The sequence below is a fragment of the Phoca vitulina genome, unplaced genomic scaffold (assembly GCF_004348235.1).
Source record: "Phoca vitulina isolate PV1807 unplaced genomic scaffold, GSC_HSeal_1.0 scaffold53, whole genome shotgun sequence".
NCBI lineage: Eukaryota > Metazoa > Chordata > Mammalia > Carnivora > Phocidae > Phoca > Phoca vitulina.
Genome location: NW_022589756.1, coordinates 8,469,792 through 8,495,763, shown reverse-complemented (window position 1 = coordinate 8,495,763; position 25,972 = coordinate 8,469,792). Strand labels below are relative to the sequence as shown.

Below are 25,972 nucleotides of genomic sequence, written 5' to 3'. Positions count from 1 at the left end.
CTGTATTCTATTTATAAAGAGCACATGAAAACTAAAACAATACACTTATAACCACAAAAAGAAAGAAAGAAAAAAGAAACACCTGGGTGTAATCTCAACAAAACATGTATAGGACTCATATACAGAAAACTATAAGTGATGACAAAATAAATTAAGGAATATAAATAAATGAACAGATACACACTGTATTAGTTTGCTAGGGCTGCTGTAACAAAGTACCGTAAACTGAGCGGCTTAACCAACAGAAATTCACTGTCTTACATTTCTGGAAGCTAGAAGTCTGAGATTAAGATGTTGGCAGAACCATGTTCCCTCTGAAGGTACAAGAGAAGGATCTGCTCCTAGTCTCTCTCCTAGTTTCTGGTAGTTCCTTGGATTGTGACAGCATAAATCTGATCTTCACTGCATTCTCCCTGTGTCTCTTCATTTCATCTTCCCTCTATGTGTGTCTGTCTGTGTCCAAATTTCCCTTTTCTAAGGACATCAGCCATATTGAATTAGGGCCTACTCCAGTATGACCTCATCTTAACTAATTACATTTGTAATGATCGTATTTCCAAATAAGGTCACATTTTGAGGTCCTGGGGGTTAGAACTTCAACATACACATTTTAGGAGGACTCAGTTCAACAAGTAACAACACTGTTCATGGGTTGAAGATTCAACATTAAAGTGCCAATTCTCCCCCAAATAATTTCCAGATTTAATGAAATTTCTACCAAAACGCAGCATGACTTTTAGTAGATAAAGATGAGTTTATTCTAAATTATATGAAAAAAACAAAAGAACAGATTTTGAAAAAAAATTGGGAAGAATCATGCTATCCAATTTTAAGACTTACTATATAGCTAACAGTGATCAAAACAGTGTGGTTATCAGTGGAGAGACAGATACAAAAGATCAATAGAACATAATAGAGAAGGGGCGCCTGGGTGGCTCATTTGATTAAGCATCTGCCTTCATCTGGGTTCATGATCCCAGGGTCCTGGGATTGAGCCCCACATTGGGCTTCCTGCTCAGCGGGGAGCTGCTTCTCCCTATCCTCTCCCCCTGCTTGGGCTCTCTCTCTCTCTGTCAAATAAATAAATAAAATCTTTAAAAAAATTTAAAAAAGAATAGAGAACCCAACATAAGGATGGACAATTAATTTTTGAGAAAGGAGCAAAAGCAATTCAATGGTGAAAGGATAGTTTTTTCAACAAATGGTGCTGAAGGTAGTGGATATTTATAGACAAGAAAATGAACCATACCTTATACAGATTAACTCAAAAGTGATGCATGGATTTAAATGTAAAATATAAAAACTACAAAACTTCAAACAAACACAGAAAAAATCTTCCAGACCAAGAGTTAGGTGAAGAGTTCTTACACCAAAAGGACAATCCATAAAAGAAAAAAAAATGGTAAACTGGAGTTAATTAAAATTTAAAACTTCTGTTCTCTTAAAGACCTTGTTAAAATGATGTGAAGACATACTACAGACTAGGATAAACTATTTGTAAACTATATTATCCAACAACGGATTTGTATCTAGACTATATACAGAAGTCTCAAAACTCAAAAGTAAGAAACAATTCAATTGCAATATGAACAAAAGACATAAACAGACATTTTACCAAAAAGGATTTATGAATGGCAAATGAGTACATGAAAAGACATTCATTATCAATAGCCATGAGGGAAATGTAAATTAAAACCACACAAAGTATCACTATATACATATTAGAAAAACTGAAATAAAAAATTTTGACAATACCAAATGGTAGTGAGAATGTAGGGAAAGTAAATCTCTCATACGTTGCTGGTGAGAATGTAAAATGGTACAACCACTATGGAAAATAGTTTAGCAGTTTCTAAAATTCCAAACATATGCTTCTCATATGATCCAGCAGTCACACCCCTGGGCATTTATCCCCCCCAAATAAAAATTTATGTCTGCACAAAAACCTGTACACCAATGGTCATAACAGCTTTATTTGTAATAGCAAAGAGTTGAAACAACTCAAATGTTCTCCAATGGGTGGCTGATTAAACAAATTGTGGCATATCTGTTTAACAAAATATTCAGAAATTAAAAACAATAACTATTGACACATAGAACTTGTATGGTTATTATGCTCAATGAAAAAATCTCAAAAGATTACACACTGCATGATTCCATTTATATAACACTCTTAAAATGATAAAATTACAGATCAGAGAACAAAGTAATGGTTGCTCAGGATTGGGAAAAGGGAGGAGGGAGAAAGGAAGCATAAGGGAGTTCCTTAGTGGTGATAAAACAGTTAATTGTAGCAGTGGCTACATACATCTATATATGTGATAAAATCGCAAAGACTAGGAGCGCATGGTTGGCTCAGCCTGTGGAGCATGTGACTCTTGATCTAGGGGTTGTGAGTTGAAGCCCCACGTTGGGCATAGAGCTTACTTAAAAAAAAATTGTGAAGACTACACACACAGACACATGCATATACACACACAAAAATGAGTACATGTAAAAACTGGTGAAATATGATAAGGTCTATAGATAGTACCAAGGTTAACTTCCTAGTTTTTATCCTGTATGACAGTTATATAAGGTACTAGGACTGGGGTTGGGAGGGGGTGGGGACTAGGAAGGGTACACAGAATGTCTCTCTACTCTTTTTGCAATTTCCCATGAGTTTATAATTATTTTAAAATTAAAAGTTAAGGGGCGTCTGGTGGCTCAGTCGTTAAGCATCTGCTTTCGGCTCAAGTCATGATCCCAGGGTCCTGGGATGGAGCCCTGCTCAGCAGGAGCCTGCTTCTCCCTCTCCCACTCCCCCTGCTTGTGTTCCCTCTCTCGCTGTCTCTTTCTCTGTCAAATAAATAAATAAAATATTTTTTTAAAAATTAAAAGTTAAAAACATTATATTCACATGTTGATGATGTATGTACATACATCATACACAGACGCATATGTATGTCTTAAGTCTCAAAACTTGCTTGGTACTTAGCAACACATAAAATATCAACCAATCAGATATTGTTATGTTACTATGTTAGTAAAACCTCCATCTGTGAATTATAGATGAATTATAAAATTGATTTGAGTGATTATTTTGTGCTGCCTGCAATGAGCCTAAAGCTACAAGTTTATGCTCCTGCCACTTATTAGCTATAAGTACCCTGTGCTGTGTATCTCAGCTGGCAGGATTTACTGGCACTAAAGGGATAGGCAGTTAAGTGCCTTATACACATTATCTCATTTAATCCTTCTGATAATTATTAATCACATTTTATAATACATATGAAGAAAATGAGACATTAAAATTAAGTAACTTGCCCAAGATCACAGAGCTACAAAGACAGACCCAAGAGTCAAGACCCTGGCATTCCTATCTAGAGCCCTTGAACTTAACCAATTTTTTCCACATAACCTCTCTAAACCTCAGTTTTCTCCTCTGTAAAATGGTCCTAATAACATATAAATAACAATATATAAAATAGTTACCATACAGGACCCAGTAAAAGCTTAAAAGGGGATTAGGGAAGAGTTGCAAGTTAACAGAGCTATAGCAGTCCTATATGGTGGGCCTAAGGAACCCTGCTGAATTTGAATGTCCTGTTCTCAACAAGTGAAAGTCAACTGGAATGATGTCATTAAAAAGCAAAACAAAGCATTGATGACTATTATGCTGGGTGAAGGAAACGAGAGATAAAAAAAATAGATACTGTATCATTACATTTATATAAAACTCTAGAAAATGAAAACTAATCCACAGTGACAGAAAACAGATCACCGGTTGCTTGGAGCAGGGAACGAAGAGGGGGGTAGACTACAAAGGCATACAAGAAAGCTTTTGAGGTAATGGAAATGTTCTCTATTTTGATTGTGTTGATGGTTTCACGGTACATACATGTGTCAAAACAGTGAACATTTTAAATGGGTCAACTTTGTTTTACACTAATTATACCTCAATAAAGCAGTTATATAAAAACAGAAATATCAGTATTTTTCAAATGAGCAAATTGCCTTGGTTTGAACTCACAATTTTTAACCTCAGCAAAATCAAAATTAAAAGAGGGAGCCTGAATACTGTAAAGTTGAGAATATATCAGATAATACTATTAAAGCTCTATCAAACAGAAAAACAATTTGATTAAATTTTTAAAGATTCCTGCTGCGTACCTCCTTAAATAGTAATACTTTTTGTTCACTAAATCAAGACCAGGGTATAGGAAGTTTACAAACTGAAAAGTAACTTTCTAAAATTAAATTTCTGGTTTCTACAACAAAGGTGCACTACACGGAAACTTCCATTCTTTGTTCAAATTCAAATCAACCAAGCCTTTGTGCTCCCATTCTCTTTCTTCTTTCAAATTTCCATTCCTGTTACCATAGGAACCTGATAGCTGACAAGCCTTCAAGCACAGCAACAGCCCAAGCTTAGCAAGGGGTATGAAAAGAGGACAGGGTCAAAGGCCAAAATTTGACTCATGAGAATCAGAATTCCAATCTTTGTCACTCTACAAAGGGTCTGGTAACCATAGAAACTGTATCCTACTGCGTTTGGGAATGTTATGACTAAATTCACTAAATGTGAAACCAAATGTGGAATGGCCTTGGAAATTCAAAAAATTGTATTCATTCTATTTCAGATCCAAATTAGAATAAGAAGTTATTCAAAAACAACTTTTTAGAATAATTTCAAGTGATTTAAAAAACTCCTTTTCTGTAAAAATAAATTCTCAATAAGATCTAAAACTTTAAGAATTATTTTGTATTAAAAAATTCTAGGTTTGAAAAACACCTTTAATCCTACAGATTTTTCTTCTACAAATCTCAATTTTAAAAAAATGTCTTGAGATAGTGTACTAAATACTTTCCAACAATATTTCAGTAAGGTGGTTTACAGAAATTTGCCATTATGAGAGGAACACATTTATCTTCTTAAGTCAAAGGGGAATTCCCAGAGGAGCCCATAAAATTTGACTTTTAAGGAAGTTTTAGTATTTCAAACATCATGAACAGTTCTGAACTATGATCTCTCTCAAAAGATAAAACCTTACAAACAAAATTCTACCACACTTCATAATTTAATTGCAAATAAGTATTTTAAAGGTATTCCTTTAAAGTGATTTTTCACACAAGAAAATCAAAGAAAAAATTTAAAGCTTTTTTTCCCTTAAAGTCAGAAATAACTAAATGCTATTAATTCTCCACTGCTTGTATGTACATTTTTCAATTTAGAAGATTCTTAATTCCTGACTGGTTTCCCTATCACACAATAGACTTCTCAAGCTACTTCACTAGATGGTTGTTTGCTTCAGGAAAACCACCTTATTAATAGTAAACCCAAACAAAAGACAGTAAGGGAAGTAAATCTGATAATGCATGTATTCTGACGATATAAACCATGAATTGCAATCAAATTTCATTTTCTAAAAAGCCTACGCACAAAATGTGAATAATTACTACTACATAGGAGTATATTACACTATTCTCTTACAAAAGACAAAAAAAATCTTTCAAGACCCATTCAAATACTGTCTACAACTGATCCCTTTAGTAGAAGATCCTTCTCTCTTTTGAATCCCCTTAGCACTTTATGCCTTTTTTTGTGGCATTTACCAGGTTCTTCCTTGTGTTTCAGTCATTGAATCAAAATATATTTAATAAATACTAACTCCTGGGCACTGTAACTGAGAACTAAACAAAAAAGAACGGTTGGGATTATTAAAAATAAAGTTTCTGCACTAATTTTACTATTTTAAAGGCATGTGTTTCTTACAGAAAAATTAAAAAAATACAAACATTAAATAAGACACAGAAAACATAAATTGTGCTAATTCAGGAAAACCACTGTTGGCCTTGGTGAAAATCCTTCCAGATCACTTACTCTGCATAAACACACACATACACATTTTTTAACAAAAACAGGGTGATACCATAAATAATGTTATCCACTCCTTTTTTTTCCTATTTAATAATGTATCAAGTATAACCATTAGAATTTTGACAAAGATCAAGAGAATATTTAAGGCAGAAAGAACATTAAAGCCCTAGAAATGGGAAAGATGGGTTGCTCTGTTCTTTTGCTTAATTACACCACTTATAAGTACAAACACACATGATGCCCAAAGCTCTGAGTCACTTTGATTAGCTACTCCCCACCCCTCCAAAGGCAAAGTAAAATACTAGTGTTCATAGTTACATGGTACCTTTGGTATTGGGATTACCATCCCCATCAAGCACACTTCTATTTACAACCGAAGGAGATTAAGTGCTCAGGTATAATATAAACATGACCAAGACTACTATTATCTCTTAAGGGACTTAGTTTATAAAGTTTGTTAATTAATTCAAACATTTTATTTTTTAGCAGTTTATTTAGCAGTTTCTATGTGTGAGGCACTGTGTTGGGTGTTGGGCATACAAAGATGAATAAGGACAAGCCTTGATTTCAAAAGAAAAAGACTGAAAACAACCCAAATGTCCATCAATAGTAATTGGATAAAAAAATGAGGGCAACTTAACACCCACTAGGATGACTATTAAAAAAAAAAAAAAGAAAAACAAAACCAGAAAATAACAAGCGTTGACAAGGATGTGGCGAAATTGGAATGTTTGTGGCACTGTTGATGGGAACGTAAAATGGAGCAGCTGCTATGGAAAACAGTATGGTGGTTCCTCAAAAAATTAAACATAGAATTATCATATGTCCCAGCAATTCCACTTCTGGGTACATATATCCCCAAAAATTGAAAGCAGGGACTCAAACAGGTATTTTACACCCATGTTCATAGCAGCATTATTCATAATAGCCAAAAGGTAAAAGCAAATCAGGTGTTTGATGGATGAGTGGATAAACAAAGTGTGGTATACACATACAATGGAATATTATTTGGCTTTAAACAGGAAGGAAATTCTGGCATATGCTACGTGGATAACCCTTGAAGACATTATGTTAAGTGAAATAAGCCAGTCATAAAAGGACAAATATTGTATGATTCCTCTTATATTAGGTACCAAGAGTAGTTAAATTCAGAGAGAAAGAAAAATGGTGGTTGCCAGGGGCTTGGAGAAGGGGAGAATGGGGAGTTACTGTTTACTTGGTACAGAGTTTCAGTTTTGTTAGATTAAAAGTGCTAGAGATGAATAGTGGTGATGATTGCATAACAAGATGAATATACTTAATGCCATTGAACTATACACCTAAAAGGGTTGGAACGGTGAAGTCTGTATTCTAAAAATTTCCATTTCTAAAAGAAATTTCTAAAAAATTTTTCTAAAAAAAATTTTTAATGAGCAATATCTATAAATACTATTATAGAATATCCATGATATACTGTTAAATGAAAAAAGATAGAAAAAACATAGTATGATGCTATATCAAAGAAAGGTGAAAGAATATACATGGACAGATATTACATAAACATTTTATATAAATTTTATGTTATATTTACAACTCTTTAATGGAAGAATAAACAAAAAACTTTAAATGACTATGTTTAAGAGGAAGGAAAGAACAAGGTAGAAGGGCAAGGGCCAGAAACTAGACTTCTCTGTCTACAAAAATTTAAAACACAATTAGTTAGAAAAAAGAAAGTTAAACCAAAAAAATTTTTTAAAATCATTCTTCAAAAAATGAAACATATGAATCTAAATGTGTATTGAGTTTAACCACACAGAGAAGTATTTAACTTTAAAATACAGTAATTTGGGGGTGTCTGGATGGCTCAGTTGTTAAGCGTCTGCTTTCGGCTCAGGTCATGATCCCAGGGTTCTGGGATGGAGCCCCATACCAGGCTCCCGGATCAGCGAGAAGCCTGCTTCTCCCTCTCCCACTCCCCCTGCTTGTGTTCCTGCTCTCGCTATCTCTCTGTCAAATAAATAAATAAAAATCTTAAAAAAATAAAATAAAATAAAATAAAATACAGTAATTTGACTGTATGTCCTTGGTGAGTTATATCCCTAAGGACAAAAAGAAGTACAAAAAAAATCAAACTGCTTTCAGTAATCATATTGTTAGTAATAACGTTATTATTCTTAAATTATATAATGTATATGTATACAAAGCTTTAGTATAAGAAAAAAGAGAAACAAGATTTTAATATGTTAAATAAAAACTCTGCAATATTATTTGAATTGAAAGTATCAGTATAAACTCATGATGTACTTTCTTTTAAAAAAAAAGCGTTTCCTAGCTTTGCCCACAAATAGGCCTAAAAATGATTAACGTAGTATCAATAGGCTTAGCACTCAGATAGTGGTCTCTAAATATCATTTCCAACTAAACAGAACCAGTGCTCTCTAAAGAAATCTGATTCAAAGTTTGAGGCAGAATTCTTTTTTTCTTTTAAAACTTTTTTTTTTTTTTAAGATTTTATTTATTTATTTGACAGAGAGAGAGACAGCGAGAGAGGGAACACAAGCAGGGGGAGTGGGAGAGGGAGAAGCAGGCTTCCCGCGGAGCAGGGAGCCCGATGTAGGGCTCAATCCCAGGACCCTGAGTTCATGACCTGAGCCAAAGACAGAAGCTTAACGACTGAGCCACTCAGGCGCCCCTGAGGCAGAATTTTAAGGAAACAGTTTCTTTGGATCATACCAGAAAGCAAGGAAGCTATGACAGACTACTAGGGTAGTGTCAAAAACCAGGAGCTACCTTGAAGAGGCTCCTACTACCAAAGACAGTACAGTTAGAGCCCCAGTAGGAAGAATAATAACTGCAATGGATTGAAACACATCAAATATGTTAAATCCATGAGTTTATAATGATACTTTGGGGGAAAAAAAAAAAAGACTTCATTGGTCACCTTTGAAGGATGCTTGAGAATCAACTCATTATCTTAAAAACTAATAAATACAGGAGAATGATCAAGTACTTATCCTGTCTTTCTTATATAAACTGTAAATGAGAGTAACTTTGTAGCCCAATAGTCAATAAGAGGAAATTTCTGTTTATAAAAGCATTCCAGCTAAGAAATGAAGAATGCAGAATTTTGCCAAACATTAATGATATTATCAATCTAGCAGATGATCATGAATGGATGCCAAAATTATAAAGAGTGACAACTAGATATTATGTGCCTATGAAGTTTTCTTTAAAAAAAATCAAAAAAGGAGACAGAGGAACATGGTAAACAAAACCACAGGGATGCAATCAGCAAAACAGATTATGGGAAACTACAAAGCAAACATATTACAAGAGAAAAAGGAGAGAAGAAAGGGAAGGAGAAATTATATATTAAAAGAAACTTAAGAGATATATCAGTTCAATGCAATAGATGAATCCTGATTAGAAAAGCCAACTATAAAAATACTATGAAATGATCAGAGTAATTTGAATTAACTGGAGAGTTGATGGTATGGAGGAAGTGATAAAGATGATACTTAGACATTTTGAAACAGTTCTTACTTTTTAAGAGATATATACAGAAATATTTATAGATGAAACTATGGTGTTTGAGATTTGCTTCAAAGTAACCCAGTTGGATGTACAGTCACAAATGAAACAAAACGAGCTGTGAGTTGATAATTTTTGAAGCTGGATGATAGGTAATGGGTATATGGTGTCCATTATACTCTTATAGTTCTATAAAACTGAAATTATCTATAATAAAAAGGTGGGGTTTTTTTTAAGTTACAGTTTGAGTTTGGATAACATGAAGACTGGTTCAAACGTGCTCTGTTCTTAATCAATCATAAAAGATACCAGGAAATTGAGCTTTTAGGTTCTGTGTTCCCTGAAGGATGTATCCCGCTGCCAGCTTTCCATGCTACAGAAAATCTTTAATGAGGATGACAAAAGAAAACAAGAAATGGAGGCAAACACAAACAATCCCAAGAGTTTTTTCCTCTGATTCTCCTATAGCAGTCTAGTTTCTTAAAAAAAAAAAAGAGTAGGGGCATCTTGGTGGTCAGTTAAGTGACTCCTGATTTCGGCTCAGGTCATGATCTCAGGGTAATGGCATCGGGCTCTGCATCAGGCACTACACTGGGCATGGAGCCTGCTTAAGATTCTCTCTCTCTCTCTCTGCCCACCCCCACGTCCGACTCCGACTCGAGTATGTGGGCTCCCTCTCTCTCGTTCTTAAAAAAAAAAAAAAAAAAAGAGTAGACAAGTGATCATCATCATAAAGAGATGAATGCTTGTTCCACACACTAACTGAAGTTAAACAGGGTGATAGGCAACAAGGACTACTGCTTTGCATTCACACAGCACTTTAATTTTTCAAAGTTTTTAAATTTACATACCATTTACATCATTTGACCTTTTTTTAAAAGATTTATTTATTTGTCAGAGAGAGAGAGCACAAGCAGGGGGAGTGGCAGGCAGAGGGAGAGGGAGAAGCAGGCTCCCTGCTGAGCAGGGAGCCCAATGTGGGGCTTGATCCCAGGACTGACCTGAGCTGAAAGCAGACGCTTAACCAACTGAGCCACCCAGGCATTCCACATCATTTGATCTTAACAACCTTATAAAATGGATAGGGACAAAAATTTACTTCCTAGAAGAAACCAACATAAAGAAGTTACAAAACTAGTTAGCGGCAAAATACAAATTTCCTATCCCCATTTCAATGCTTTTTTCACTAAACTGTCTGCTTCCTATTCAACTGTATTTAATTATCCAGTATAGGGGGAAAGGCTGTTCAGATCTCTTTCATTACTACTGCAGTCACAAATACCTAATAATGTGTGGTTGGTAAAGATAGTTACTAACAATTTGTTGACAATTTGTTGTCCATGCTGGACAGCTCCCAAAAATTTACTTAGCAATTTGGACAGCTCAAAATGGTTTAGGAAACTCAGGAATGAGAAATCTTTTTTTCGATCAAAAGCCACTGATAGGGGAAAAGATACCAAGTTAAGAACTCATAAAAATTTAGTTGTGTGTTTGTGTATAGATGACTACATTTTAGAAGGGACAGATAGAGAAATAATAAACATATTAGCAAAGATCTTTTCTTTCCAACTTAATGACTTGACACTTACATTACCCCATTTATTTAAACATGTCCCAATTTCAATGAAAGTACAAAGAATCTTATACCTACAATGAAAGAACAGCAAACTGACTGTAAACAATCATATTTGAAATAACCCAGATTCTGTACTTTCTCTCATCTGTGGTATCCTAGCTCACTGCCATATACTATTCTATTACAGGCACTCATTATGATTCACCAAATCAGTACAGGAGTGAACCCAAGGCAGACTTGAAATACGGGCCAGCAGAAAGATGCTAGCCCTAAGAAATTATCTTTCAATTCACCCTGTCCCACAGTGAACACTCAAAAATGTGCTTCAATTGCTCCAATTACTTGCTCCTGGTAAAAGCTGACAGATACATTCTAAGATCAGAGATAGAGGGTATCATCAGCAGATTCGAGCCCTTGTAAGAACCCAAGAATCCTTACTTCCTTCTGGAAGGGTGGAAACTGCTGAGTTTCCATGCCCTTTGCTATTACAGAAACTTTACACTCTCAAACTGTCTGACAATTCTGTCAGTGGTGTTAGTGTCTAGATATGACAACCATGCAACAAACAACTATCTGCAACATTATTTACTTCAAAGAACTAGAGCTTTCTCTTAGAAGATATTGCCCACTTTGGTGCTCTCCCCAGAATGTGTGGAATTTAAACAGAAGCAACCTTATTGCCAATAAAATATCTAGACTGCACAGGCAACTCTGGGAAGAGGGCAGTGATAGCTTACTATGCTATTATTATGAATGTCCCAAGAGCCTACACCTGGAATGCAAGGTCACTTGGAACAAATACATTATCCTTCTAGTGCTTTCTCTTTAGGATCATTTAGAAATGATATTTGGAATAGAATTAACATTTGAAGTTAACCTACTGTGTGCCATACACTTTGCTAGCTACTTTATAAGTTTAACCCTAACAGCCCTTCGAGGTTTTTTGTTATTTACTGCCTTTTCACAAATGAAGAAACCAAGGCTAAGGGACTTGTTAAGTGACTTGTTCAGAGTCCAAAGCTACTACAAAGCAGAGACAAAAGTCGAACCCAAATCAGTTCAAATATCTTGATGACTTGCATCTTAGTACCCTATTTGCTTTTTAAAGCAGTTATACTGACTTAATGATACTAAAAACAAAGGTATTCCTACTCCAATTTTTTTATAGGAGAATTGATGGGTTTAATTCTCCCATTAGGGAGTAAGGACTACTATGTCCAGAACCAAATTCATGTATTAAACCAATATCAGTAAGGACTACTATGTCCAGAACCAAATTCATGTATTAAACCAATATCCACTTTCATAACCTAATCTGATAGTCTATACCAAGTCTCTCTTTACCATTAGACCTTATATAGTCAGAAGAACAGAAAATGTTTTGTTCAATCTCTGTAATATTTTCATATATTTGTAATACATAAGATGCCCTCCACATTTCAAAATCTATAAATAATAATCTTCCTACAAATTTTCCTAGACAAATTTATGTAGTCTGGTTGGAAGTAATGAGTCTTTGGGTTTTACCATAAAATGAAGCTTTCCAAAACATGTAGGCTTCAATGTACTGAAAGCACTATAACAATAGATTACAGACTAAAATACAAAACATTCTCTGTATAATTATTATTAGCTCCACTTTACAAGCAAAGAAACTATGGTAAGAAAGCTCACATAATTTACTCAAAGTAATAAAGCTAGAAAATGGTAGAGCTAGAATTCAAACCTAGGTTTGTGTAACTCCAAAGCCTATGCTCCCTATTGCCACCACTGCTGCCTCCTAGTTCCTATCTGGTAAACATATTATCCTTGTTCAGAATTCTAAAACCCTTATAGAAATGAATGCATACTTATTTAAACCTATTGTTAACTATATTCATTAATTTGTCATAGTTTCTAAAGTAAAATCATTAAAAAGTTACCTGAAGAATTACCATTAGAAAAATTCAGGTAAGGCAACACATTTTCATAAAATTTGGAGAGGTCAAGAACAGATAATTTATACAACCAAACCTTTTTGTTCATCAGGAGTTATAATTCTTAAATTGATAGGATGGTAAAACCAGAAAAATTTTTAAAAATTTGAAGAAAATTCAAATATCATAAACCACCAGCCTATAGGCTGAACAAAGAACTTATTTTACAAGATCACATTACCTTCAATACTTAAGGACTGAACTGTGACTATTATTATATTCTACTCTTTATCTGAGGTTTTATTAACAGCCAAACAGAAAAAATGGAATCATATCATAACGTGGACAATTTTAAACTTCTGAATGGCTATTATCTCCCATGTTCCAAGTGTTTCATATTTCTTTATAAAAGCATATCTAAAAATAGGTCAAGAGTAACACTCCCCAAACATCAATTCTTCAATCTATTAGAGCTTGAACCTAAATATATAACTTCTTAATGTACAAGATATAGTTAAAAATAACATTCTTCTGTTTTTTTTATCAGACACATTCATTAGATTAGTTAATAAGACAATATAAGAATCATCGTCTAAGATATGTCAAATAATAGATCAAGTCTTACCTCCATTGCTAAAGCTGCTGTCTGTTGGTCATAGTGATTCAGAAGATTAGGCATGAAGGTAGTATTATAAGGCAAATCTTGGCACATCCTCAAGGTAATGGGTTCACAAGAAAACAAACTGTGCCCACCTATATGTCCCACAAACATAGTCAAGGGCCAAAAGTAGAAGACGATCCAACTCATAGCCATCCTTCCTGGATCTGAATGAGATTTGGATGATCAGGCCTACTCAATATGTATTTTAGATCTTTATACACCTGCAGGTCTCAGCTTGAAAGTATTTCTTCTATATCTTACTGTTAAGTTCTTCAAACAGTTAAATACTCTTTGCACCGTCAGAGGTTTGTTAGCTTGGTCTCACAAAAGGCATTTGTTTTTGGTTTCACAATACGGGAAAATGACATCATCTTGTCTCTTCGTTTCATTTTATTACATAGGGCACATTTGGCCAACATATCAAGTTGATCAACCACATTCCCAAACAACAGATTCCATCTTAGGAGAAGAGCTATTTCTTCCTTTGACTGAAATATCTGAAAAGTACTTTTTTTAATGGGAGATATCAGTAATTTCCTCTCACAATATTGTAGACTTGATACTAAAGTCTTTGATGAGTTCCGTAAAGTTGCAGGATACAAAACAATATACAAAAATCAGTTGTGTTTCCGTACACCAACAACGAACTATGAGAAAGAGAAATAAAGAAAACAATCTTTGATGAGAGATATCATACTGACCTCATAGATAAAATACATGGGTATTTCAGAGACATAGTATAGTTTTTCGACTTTATCATTTATGCTACAGTTACACTAAAACAATCCTTAACCAGAATTTAAAGGCAAATTTTCTTCCTTCAATTGTTTATATAACATATGGCTTAATTTCTTATCTAGAATGGCAGTTTTCATTTGTCACAAGATATAACTGATCCATTTTGAAAAGTTCTTATGCTGTTGTCCTAAATTTAAATATCTGCCATACCTAGACAAATAAATAAATAAAATCTTTAAATATCTGCCATATTTATAACCAAAACTATTGAATTTATAATTTATATGTGTTTTAATCATTAATAGTGCATTTTTACATTAATTGACTTGGCAAAAGGTATCTGTGAAAACAGTGAAATATAAATAAATTGAAAGATATGAATTCAAGTCCCTTATTAGTTGTGTAAGTGTAAACATATCATTTAACTTCTCTGAACTCAGAATTTTTCCTCCTGAAAATACTCTCTCTTACAAGGATGCTATCTGAGTGAATTATGAGATAATATATGTAAAAGTACTTTATAAAATGGTAAAGCAGCATCAAACAGTAGGTAATTTTATTACTAAATTAGTTATATAAGGGCTATCTCCATCAACCAATACTGAATTGGCAGATAGAAGGTTCTAAAAGCACTACCAAGAAATTTTTCCAACATTACATCATCTTTTTAGATAGTGCAAAAACAGTATCATAGATGTAGAAATATTTGACTAACAAATGTTTCATTGCACAGCCAGGCTGCAGAGAATTAAAAAATCCCTAAAAAAAAAAAAATCACAGCAGGAATAGGAATGATTCCCAGTACAGTTTCCACTAAGCTTTAGATTCTTTTGACTTGCCCCTACTTTTCCAGGGGCAAGAATACATATCTTATTTGGGGCTGAGAGGGTGTGGGCAGAACGAAAGGTAGGTCTGGAAGGAAAAAGCATTTACTAAGCTATCATACTTTCATTTGGCTTAATAACGATGTTAAATTTAATTTCATTTTGTTTTACACACATTGGTTATTTTTGTGTTTGCTGTGGACAGCCTATGTTCAAAAAACATGAGTTCAGCTTCAGAAACTCTCAGAGACCCAAGTTAATAGGACAACTTAAATACTAAAGCCCATGATGGCTCAGACCTTGAGACCTGGACTGGTTTCACTGAAGCAGGGAAAGAAACTGTTCTTTGTTCACTATCAATGCCTGGGACCTCTGCATCCCAAGCTTTAGTTATAAGTAGAAAAAATTATTTGGAGAAAATAAAGCAGTGGCTGAATCTTTCTAATTTCTTCCTCTAGTACATGGTATTGAGTGGTGGAAGGGAAAAGGAAAGTCTATGAATTAGGAATACTACAAATTAGGAATACTAAAGTTATGAGCAATCCCTGCCCCAAATGACTATTCTCTCTATGCAAAATCTCTAAGTCAGAGATCTTTGCGACAGCTTTCTGGCCTGCCATATTTTTTTCCTCCTTCAAGCTGGCCCCAGAAATGTGAGGTCTGGCTATAGAAAACTGGTAGTAAACACAGTCGTTTATATTTAAGCTTAATTATGTGCAACACAGTAACAATTATGCATATCATTAAATATGTGTCAAATAACTACTGAAAGCTTTATTTGGTCACAGTATTAAAATATCCATGTAAGTTTAGTCTTTGTAGTTTACTGCTTATGCAGCATGTTCATCTGCTTGCAACTAAAAAAAACCAAAAAAACAAAAAACTAAAGAGAACATTGCTCCTTTTTTGAATATATACATAGTAATACCAATAATTTTTCAAATTTCATTTAGACTAAAGAATTTTTCAAATTTCATTTAGACTAATTTTTTTAAAGATTTTATTTATTTATTTGACAGAGAGAGAGAGTGCACAAGCAGGGGGAGTGGAAGAGGGAGAAGCAGGCTCTCTGCTGAGCAGGGAGCCCAATGCAGGGTTTGATCCCAGGACCCTGAGATCATGACCTGAGCCGAAGGCAGATGCTTAATGGTCTGATCTACCCAGGTGCCCCTAAACTAATTTTTCAAACAGGTGTTTCAAATTTGTGGGTTCAAGGAAGACTACCATATAAAAGAAGGAATGAGAAATACCTCATTGGATTTTTAAAACTAGAGGACACCCCCTTATACTTCTACCTACTTTATTTTACCTGATTTCCTCTAAATTATTCCTTTTGCCTCATGTACAAGTGAAGCTTCCCACTGTCTTATAAAAGTTTCCTTTATGTAATACAACACCCAAATTACCATATATCAAAACACTTCTGTAAAATCTATTGTTAGGCTGGAGTAGGATGAAAATCTTAATATTTTAAGACTGTAGTTTATGATTATTGAAATAAAAAGTGAATTCAGTAAGACAAAAAGAAAATAAGGCAGTAAAAATATTAAAACAATTTATATTTCCTCCAAATAAGAGGTTCTCTAATTTTAATGTGTAGTAGATTCATGGTTCCCCTTAGAAGTCTAGAAATCTGAATCTCTGGAGAATGAACTACATTCTAACAGTCACCTCAGGTACTGTTACAAATGGTCCATAAGTCACATTTTGAGAAATTCTACCCTAAAATAGAGTAATTTAAAAGAGTACAGGTATAGGGGCGCCTGGGTGGCTCAGTCGGTTAAGCATCTGCCTTCGGCTCAGGTCATGGTCCCAGGGTCCTGGGATTGAGCCCTACATCGGGCTCCCTGCTCTGCAGGAAGCCTGCTTCTCCCTCTCCCACTCCCCCTGCTTGTGTTCCCTCTCTCACTGTCTCTCTCTCTGTCAAATAAATAAATAAATTCTTAAAAAAAAAAAAAGAGTACAGGTATATTTAAATATAATTTTATGCTTAGCAAAAGTAATACCTAAAACAAATTTAAAAAATAAAAGCAGATAAAGAATAACACTTTAATAGGAAAATGGGAAAAGGACATAAATTTATGAATGAATGACAAATAACCAACAAACACACGAAGATATTCGACTTTACTAATAAAAAAAAAATGCAAATATGAGAGAACATTTTTGCCATTCAGACAGGCAGAAATAACAATGAAAGAACACAGTATGGGAGAGGATGCAGGAAAAAGCACATTTTCAACATTCCAACAATTAGAAATACTACTGTAAACCGCTTGGTATTTTAAAAACGGCTACTTACCTCAAAAGCCCTTAAAATGTGCATAATTTGATGCAACAAATCTATAATTTATTCTAAGTAAGCACACAAGTACACACGATGCATAACCAAAATATGTGAGAGTAACATTGTTTATAAAATAAAAAACTAGAAATAACTGAAAAGTCTACCAATAAGGGATTCATTAAAAAAAAAAAAAACTATGGTACAACCACATGGTGGAATATTATATAGTCACTAAAAATGATGAGCAAGATCTCTATTTACTGACATGGTAAGACGTAACAATACAGTAAGTAAAAAATAAAATTAAAACAATTTTCTAAACAGCATACATATCCCATTTCTGTCAAAAAATATATGCACAGAATAAAACTATTTCAATTGCTTAAATATATTACAAATGCTCTGAGATTTTATAAAAGAACCTACGGTACATTATTCTGTGTATGGAATAATTAACTCTGCTAAACCTCCCAATGTGTGCGGACTAGCTAACAAGAATAAATACTAGTTGAATCACTGATTTATTGGCTGCTAATTAAGCAACAAGCCAAGGGACAGTCTAATGCCCTACTGCAGACAGTAAGAAAAGGAAAAAAGTGATGATCAATTTAGTTTGAGTAAAAACTGGTTTTCAGTATTGAAAAAAATCAGATCACCGATCAGCTGAATCAAATGGTAGGCACAGTTTAAAAGAACTTTTGATAGATATTCCAAATCGCTCTTCAATAACATGAGATACCACTTCTAAACAGGATTGTGTGGGTAGCAAAAGTCATTTTTCCTAAGGTAGGGTCATCTATGGAAAAGCTGTAAGTTGAAGTTCCAGACCTGCAGGAAATAGAGAAATCCTGCACCCAAAGAGGTCCTGCCAAAATATAGCAACTCATTAAACAAAGGTTAACAGTCATTTTGGCATTCTTACTGATATTGTTTATTATTGGAATCTGCCGTATCTCAAATAAATAAAGGGACCTGCTGAGTGAACATAACTGGAGCAAACAGCCAGGGGCCATCAAAAAGTGAGTGATATGGCAACAGCTGTTCACGTCCTACCTGTGGGAAGAGAGGCACACTCACTTCTCCACAGAGCAATGTAAGATACATGGAAAACTGATTAAGTTGCCTGATTATCATTCCATCAGAAAACAAAAGGACATCTAATTTTTATAAATGTGTAATATCAGGAATCTGATATTCCCTAATTACCAGTTAAATTGTAAAAGCCCTTAAAATAAAATAAGCTGAGTATTTGTCCCGAACAACAGCAATAAAGGGGTAGGAGATTCAATTTTGGAAGACTGTCTTTCCAGGCTGGCTGCGAAACCAGACCCAAAGAACTTAGGTGGGAAAAGCAGGAGGTGGCAACTGTGAAGAGGAAAGCAGGCTGAATCCTGAAGAAATACTGACAAAGTAGGTCCTGAGGGCTGTGAAGAGGGTCCTGCAAAAGATTAGGTTCAGTAATTCTATTCCAATTCATACTTTTTGTACAGAAAATGATCCATTTCATTATTCTCGGTTTAGATTTAATTTTCTTGACACCTTATAAATATAAACAACATTTTGCATCTCCCATTCAGAAATACTATCCGAAGGCTGCCTCACACACAGTGGCTACAGTCGGAACAGGGGCGATATTCTTTGTCTTCTTTCAGTTTTCCAAGAATGCACTGCAAGGATTAACAATGACTACCTCTAAATAACGAAGTTTCTCCTCTAAGGGAAATTACTGTATTGTAAGAGAAACAAAATATACACTCAGAGCATATTCACTGTGCTAAGTATTACTTTACTTTTCCTAAAATCCACGTGTCCTCTGGCCTTTTGTTTTCCACATCTTATTATTTAAAAAATGAATTCATTCTCAAAATTTTGTTTCCTGGTTGCTAAGTTTATATAGCTTCATATTTAATTCATAGGGCTTAGATTCCTATTAATCTCTGAATGAGGATCTCTTTTCTGCTCTATTTCATCTCTCTAATTTTTAAAGTCCATCTGGGCATCTACCTATTTCCACAAATAACCTAACCATCCAATGTGCTGAGTGATGATAGGGCTTAAAAAAACCAAACAGGAAAAACAAACACATCTACGTTCAAAATTAAAATGAATGATAGGCATCAACGACTGGATCAAAATCCAGTCCATTTTACAAATTAAAAACTACTTTTAAGACTAAAGAAAGCAGAAGATCTTTTAAAACTAACCTGAAAAGAAAAATGGAAAGTTAATGGGGCATCTTGCTGGCTCAGTGGGTGGAGCACATGACTCTTAATTTTGGAGTTGTGAGTTAAAGCCCCAAGCTGGGTGTCGGGATTACTTTACAAAATAAAATCTTCAAAAAAAACAAAATGGAAAGTTAAAAGATGGCCAGATTCTGAACTAAAAAAAAAAAAAAATGATTGAAATCCCAGCCCAGTTTCCCCTTCCAATTAAGATCTACTCATCAGAAAACCCCCTAAAATCAAGCCCAACTTTTTCCCTTAGCAGGGTTTGTATGCTTTGACTATAAAATTTTCAGTGAGATAAAATTTAGAAACCAGGACTTTTTTTTTTTTAAGCTCACTAGCCTAGTTATTTTTTTTTTTTTTTTAAGATTTTTATTTATTTATTTAACAGAAATAGAGAGAGAGCACAAGTAGGCAGAGCGGCAGACAGAGGGAGAGGGAGAAGCAGGCTCCCCACCAAGCAGGGGGCCCGATGCGGGGCTCGATCCCAGGACCCTGGGACCACGACCCGAGCCGAAAGCAGCCGCCCAACTAACTGAGCCACCCAGGCGCCCCCAGTAGCCTAGTTATATACTTCATCCCTTGGATCCACCAAAAGTGTCAATAGTTCTCAGGATAATGAAGTGAAAAGCATTTGATGCAATCATCAGTTAAAACTCCTTCCTAGCCAGTAAAGAGTTGTTACTCTTTCCTCAAATCTATATTGAATAATTTCTTCAACAGACATTTTCCAAATCATTCTTTTTATTTGCATTATTGCTCTTTTCGTGAGCAGCTACAGGTTTAAGCAGCCACAGTTCTAGAGTTTTAGGAGTTAAAAAATAAATAAATAAAACATGAGGCCAACATCACTCTCCTCTGTGAAAGGTAAAGATGTAAGAACTGTTTCCTAACACATTTCCTAAAGAAAATAAAGTCAACAGAAGCCTAACATCAACAAACTAATATGCTCAGAATTACTTTTGAGTATACAATCTTATAGTCTTACTAACAAACTAATATGAAATTTAAGATGGGTAGAGAGTTTTTCCTGAAGTGGGAAACAGAGGACTTATTATGAGTGAAAAACTCCTTTCTCCTTCCCCAATGACAAAGCCTTCCACACTGTACTATACAAAGGAAGAATGTGCACTTTATTAAATTCCTCTCAACCTTCCCTACTTCAAATACCTCAATCGTGGAACTCCCAAGAAAAATCTACCTAAATGTTCAAAGCACAAAATAAAGCTCAAAAAAATATAGTAGCTAAGATGGGGAAAAGAATGAAAGAGCCCAACAGTCATTTCTTCTACTATTAATGGGACACTGTTATAGATTTAGGAGAAGTGTAGAGGTAGAGAATATTAGTAAGTGGATGAGATTTAAAAAAAAAAAAAAAAGTAGGAAAGAGAAGGCAGGATGGTAGATTTTATTATTTACTTATTCTCCTGATAGTTTCAAAACATTCGGTGGGTAGAGGAGGAACATTTCACTAAATAAAAGGCAAGAGGGTAAGAGAAGGGCTGCATCTTAATTATATTTTATCTTTAACTCCATCCCTTCAAGCCCACCCATTAAGCTTTCACGCCTCTTTCCTACTTTCCCTAACTCTGAATCTTTTTACCCTTATGCTGTGGCTTGGTAGTTCATGTAAATGCCCCCCTCCCCTTTTTTTTTCCTGGAGGAAAAAGATAGTATTGATTTGCTTGAAAGTATGGATGGGAAGCATTATCTTGCTTCTTAATAACAGAACTAAGGATTTATCTATTCCTTAGACTGTCAGCACACCACTGAAGACTAAAAGAAGGTTGAAGAGGGAGGTAACATCCCTCATGTCATTCAGGTCTTTGTTTCCTTGCTCTTGCGGTATTGGCTTTGCAAAGTAACCCAATTCCCGCAAATAAACGTTACAGTCTATCAAAACTATTATAAAATAAGATTTTGTTTGGATACTTTTATACAGCAGTCATTTTTATAGCTGTTGGTCTGCTCTGATGCTGCATCTGCCCAAATTCAGAAAGGAACCAAAATTCAAAATTTCATTTTAATTCTGGGCAAAAAATTGGACCTCCTTTATTGGGTAGATATTTTTCAACTTCAAATCTATCCCATACCTAAATTAATGGCATGCGCTTTTGTTCTAAAAAAAAAAAAAAAAGAAAAGAAAAAAAAAGCCCTCTTTCTCCTACAAGGAGGCACCTAACTCCAAGACTCCTGAGATTTAACGAGCTTCTGGGAAGATGTTAAAATGTCTTGAAATGTTTTTACAGCACCTTTATTTGAGAGGCCATCTATTAATTACCCAGCAGTACCGTCACGGCAAATACACATTAGCATAAAAGAGGGCAGCTGGGGGAAGCATTTGGGAGGGAGTGCGGACTTTGGAAACTGATGGGATGGAGGGGACAACTTTTAGGCGTTGGAAATAAGAGGTCGGCCAAATGCTAAAACAACATCTAGGCAAGGGGCAATTCTAACGTGGGTCTCGGGCCGGCCCCAAGCGCCCGGGGCGCCGGAGCCCTAGATGCATTGTCCTCCCCCCGGCCGCCGCCGCTGCCACCGCGTCCTCCACCCACGCTCCCGCGAGCGAGGAGCGCCACGCGCCCCCGCGGCGCCGACCCACGGAGTGGGCGCCCATCCCAGACACCCTCCTCCGCCTAGGGTTTGGGCCGGGGGTGGCGGAGAGGGAGCGGTGGTCCACACTCGCACAGGTTGCCCAGCGCGAGCTTAGGATGCAGAAGGTTAATAATCTCCCGAGCATTTGCCCACCTCAGCCCGCACCCCAAACTCGGCTCCTCCGCACCCCTTCGGCCCGCCGTGGGTCCCGACGAGCCCCTCCGACACCCCGCCACAGCCTGGCGCCGAAGGCTTTTGTTTTGGCCGCGACGAGAATAACGATCCCTGAGGAGGAGGTGCCGGAGCTGCTGGTGGCTCCTCAGCACAGGGTTAGGCAGAGCAGCGGGCAGCCGCGGCGGCACCTCCTCATTCCCCACACTGCCCGCGCCCTTTTCCAGCTAAGCCGGACGGGGAGCCGCACGTCTCGTCGCTCACCTCACACCTCGGGGCCGGGCTCCAAGGGGGCTGCAGCGCCGGCCCGGGGCGGCCGCGGGTCTCTCAGGTAAACGGAGCCAGCGAGGACCAACAGCGCGCGCCGCCTCGGAGCGAACGCGAGCTTTCGGGAGCGCCGGGGCGCGCGGCCCGGGGAGCGAGCGCGCCCGCGCGCGCACGCACGACGCAGGCGCGCTGCGCACACTCGACCGAACGCTCCCATTTTGAGCCCCGCTGAGAGGTACCTGCTCTCTGGGCTGGGTTGTTCTCTACCTCGTGCTTCGGGTGACGCCTTGCACTGTCCTGCTCCGGCGGAGGGCTTTCGAACTCTGGAAACGTTTTTCTTAAATGCACCCAGTCCTCTTTGCAAAAGCCCTCCCTGCCCTGCTGAGAAAGCGCGGCGACTCTCATCACCCAAGCCCGGGATGCTGTTACTGCAAGACCGCCAAAACCTGTTCTGAGAACGAGTGTGCTGACCTAGGGACCCCCGGGAATTGGAGTTGTCAAGAGTAAGGTTACAGATGTTGAGGGTGGCACTGGGTGCAGATAGGAGGAAGCATCTGGCCTGTTGCAGAGCTTCACGCTTAAACAACAGAGCAGACTGGATAGCTGCCTGGGAACAGTTCATATCCGCGTGGCCAACACCTTAGTGCACAGGTGGAGCTTGTGGTTATTGGTAGCATTCCCCCATCTTTTTCTCCGTAGAAAATGTTTCCCTTCTCTTCTACATAAATCATTTCAGAGCTGAAAGAGTTCTTAAAGATCATCTAAACCCAATCTCTCATTTTTCAGACGAGGAAAAGAACGCTCAGAAAGGTTAAATGACTTACCCAGAGTCACGCAGCTTTTTTTTTCTTTTTTCTTTTTTAATTTTTTATTGTTATGTTAATCCCCATACATTACATCATTAGTTTTAGATGTAGTGTTCCATGATTCATTGTTTGTGCATAACACCCAGTGCTCCATGCAGAACGTGCCCTCCTCAATACCCATCACCAGGCTAACCCATCCTCCCACCCCCCTCCCCTCTAGAACCCTCAGTTTGTTTTTCAGAGTCCATCGTCTCTCATGGTTTGTCTACCCCTCCGATTTCCCCCCTTCCTTCTTCCCCTCCTGCTATCTTCTTTTTTTTTTTGTTTTCCTTAACATATATTGCATTATTTGTTTCAGAGTTTTAATAGGAGTCCGGATTCATTCAAAGCTAAGGCTGTCCTTTTTACTATGCTGTTTTACCTACCTTTCGCTTCCTTTTCCTCCCTTTGCAAGCTAGACGTCACAGGCATCATTTTGTTCTGTTGATAGCACATGGGTCTTAAAGTAATATTGATCCTGTTGCACAACAATGTGAATATACTTGCCACTACTCAACTGTACACTTAAACAATGGTTAAAATGGTAAATTTTATGTGAAGTGTATTTTACCACAATTTTTAAAAGGCACTCAAGTGTTAAATAAATAAATAATGAGTATTGAGCTTAGACAGTCATAAATATAGTTTAACATCAGATGGTGAGCTATGGGGAAAAGCATAATAAATGAGATCTGAAGTGACATTTCAATTTTCTTAGTAAATATTTGTGCAGTAATAGTTGTTTTTTTTTTTTTTTTTTTTAAGTAATACTGATCCTTCAGCTGATTCTAAGCAAGTCAGTATGTCCTGTTGAGCCAACACTGCCTTTTCTGAGGGTGAGTGAGGAGGCAAATTGTGTATGTGAAAATCTGTGTGTGCTTGCTTCATGTATTTCCAGATCCTTTGTACCTGCAGAACCTCTGAAGACGTGCAGCTAATGTATTTTTATGCAATTTACACACCATCCCGTGAAAACTGTCAGGCATAGGACATATCACCCCCTAATGGGAAGGTGGGAGTGATGTAGAAATTATCACTGCATGTATCAACATGGTTAAATCTCAAAAAATATAACATTGAAAAAAGCGAACTAGGGACGCCTGCTCGGTCGTTAGGCATCTGCCTTAGGCTCAGGTCATGATCCCAGGGTTCTGGGATCAAGCCCAGCCTGCTCAGCAGGAGGCCTGCTTCTTCCTCTCCCACTCCCCCTGCTTGTGTTCCCTCTCTCACTGTCTCTCTCCCTCTGTCAAATAAATAAATAAAATCTTAAAAAAAAAAAAAGCGAACTACAAGATACGTAAATTATTGTATCTCTTTAAAAACATCTAGCCATATTGTTTATGCTTACATGTAAAAAGCATAAAAAAATGGACAAGTAGGCTACACACCAATTTCATAGATAGTGGTTGCCTCTAGACAGGCAGAGAGAGGAATCAGATCTGTAAAGTATACAAAAGGGGCTTCTGACTGTTAATCACACACATGAAGCAACAATTTTAATATTTTTAAAATTTTTGGTGGGGATACAAGGGTGTTTCTTAATGTAGTCTCTAAATTTATCTTTATGTTTGAAGTAATGAAGTATTTCAGACATTGAGCTGGTGTGTTCACTATGAACATAGCCTGACTGATGTCATTGAGGTCAGAGGGGAAGGGAGCATCTGCAGTTAGACAGATGAGGTGCTGGATAAGCAGATGCCCAGAGGGTGCTGGTTGAGAGGACAGTCGACAGGGAGCTTATTTTCAGGTATAAAATTATGCAAATTCAACAGGGATAAAGTGAAATGGTTTCTTTTATCCCATCTCTCTTTCATTCCATGTTGTAACCACCAATAGAAAGTTTTTAATGAGTGGGAACTTCACAGAGAGACATAGCATGTTGTTAAAACTGGTCTCTTTCTGGATGAACCCGTTTTGAAACCATAAATGTTAACTCGTAATACTGTACATGGTAATTTAGTATTGCGTCGACTGCCTCCCCCAGACCCCTACCCCCCACCAAAGGCTTTGTTGATTCATTTACATACAACCTGATCATGTGGAAAAACCACTAGGCTGGAATTCAGACAACCTAGGTTCTAATTTCAGTTTGGCCACTTACAGATCCTTTGTTAACTCAAGGGAAGCAACAATCTCTATGAGCTTCACTCTTCTATTTCAAGTTGGAGATATACAAATGCTGCCTATTTCAAAACTATGAAACAATACAAACATAGGTTTACATTTGTTTAAGTTGGACGAGAGCATATTCTTACCTACTTTAGGAAGCATGAGATAGTGAAGGTTTGGGGGGTTTTTGTTTTGTCTTTTTGTTGTTACCTGCTGCCCATAGGAACTGCTTTGTATTTACCGAAGTAGCTCCGTCTGGAATTTTGAATTTTTGGTTGTTCTCCAGCACGTGTTTATAGTTCTATCACAACAGTTATCAATGTGGGCCTTATATTTGTTATTTACACACTGCATTTTCCAGTCTTTCTCATTAGATCTTTTTTATCCT

General features: G+C 36.6%; 2 protein-coding genes across 2 annotated transcripts in view; one reads left to right on the top strand and one right to left on the bottom strand.

Annotated features, from left to right (window-relative positions):
* FZD3 (frizzled class receptor 3) overlaps positions 1-22,765 on the bottom strand; it is a 107,613-nt gene extending 84,848 nt beyond the window's left edge. Inside the window, exons 1-2 of the mRNA XM_032388991.1 lie at positions 22,628-22,765; positions 13,488-14,170 (exon numbers count right to left, since the gene is read on the bottom strand). Coding sequence (XP_032244882.1) covers positions 13,488-13,676 — 189 coding nt within the window. The 5' untranslated portion in view covers positions 13,677-14,170; positions 22,628-22,765. The remainder of the gene's footprint in view (positions 1-13,487; positions 14,171-22,627) is intronic.
* An 84-nt stretch (positions 22,766-22,849) lies between these two features.
* The window catches only part of FBXO16 (F-box protein 16), a 54,770-nt gene continuing 51,647 nt past the window's right edge, over positions 22,850-25,972 (top strand). The window contains exons 1-2 of the mRNA XM_032389145.1: positions 22,850-23,133; positions 24,241-24,311. The gene's annotated coding sequence lies outside the window, so the exon portion shown is untranslated. The remainder of the gene's footprint in view (positions 23,134-24,240; positions 24,312-25,972) is intronic.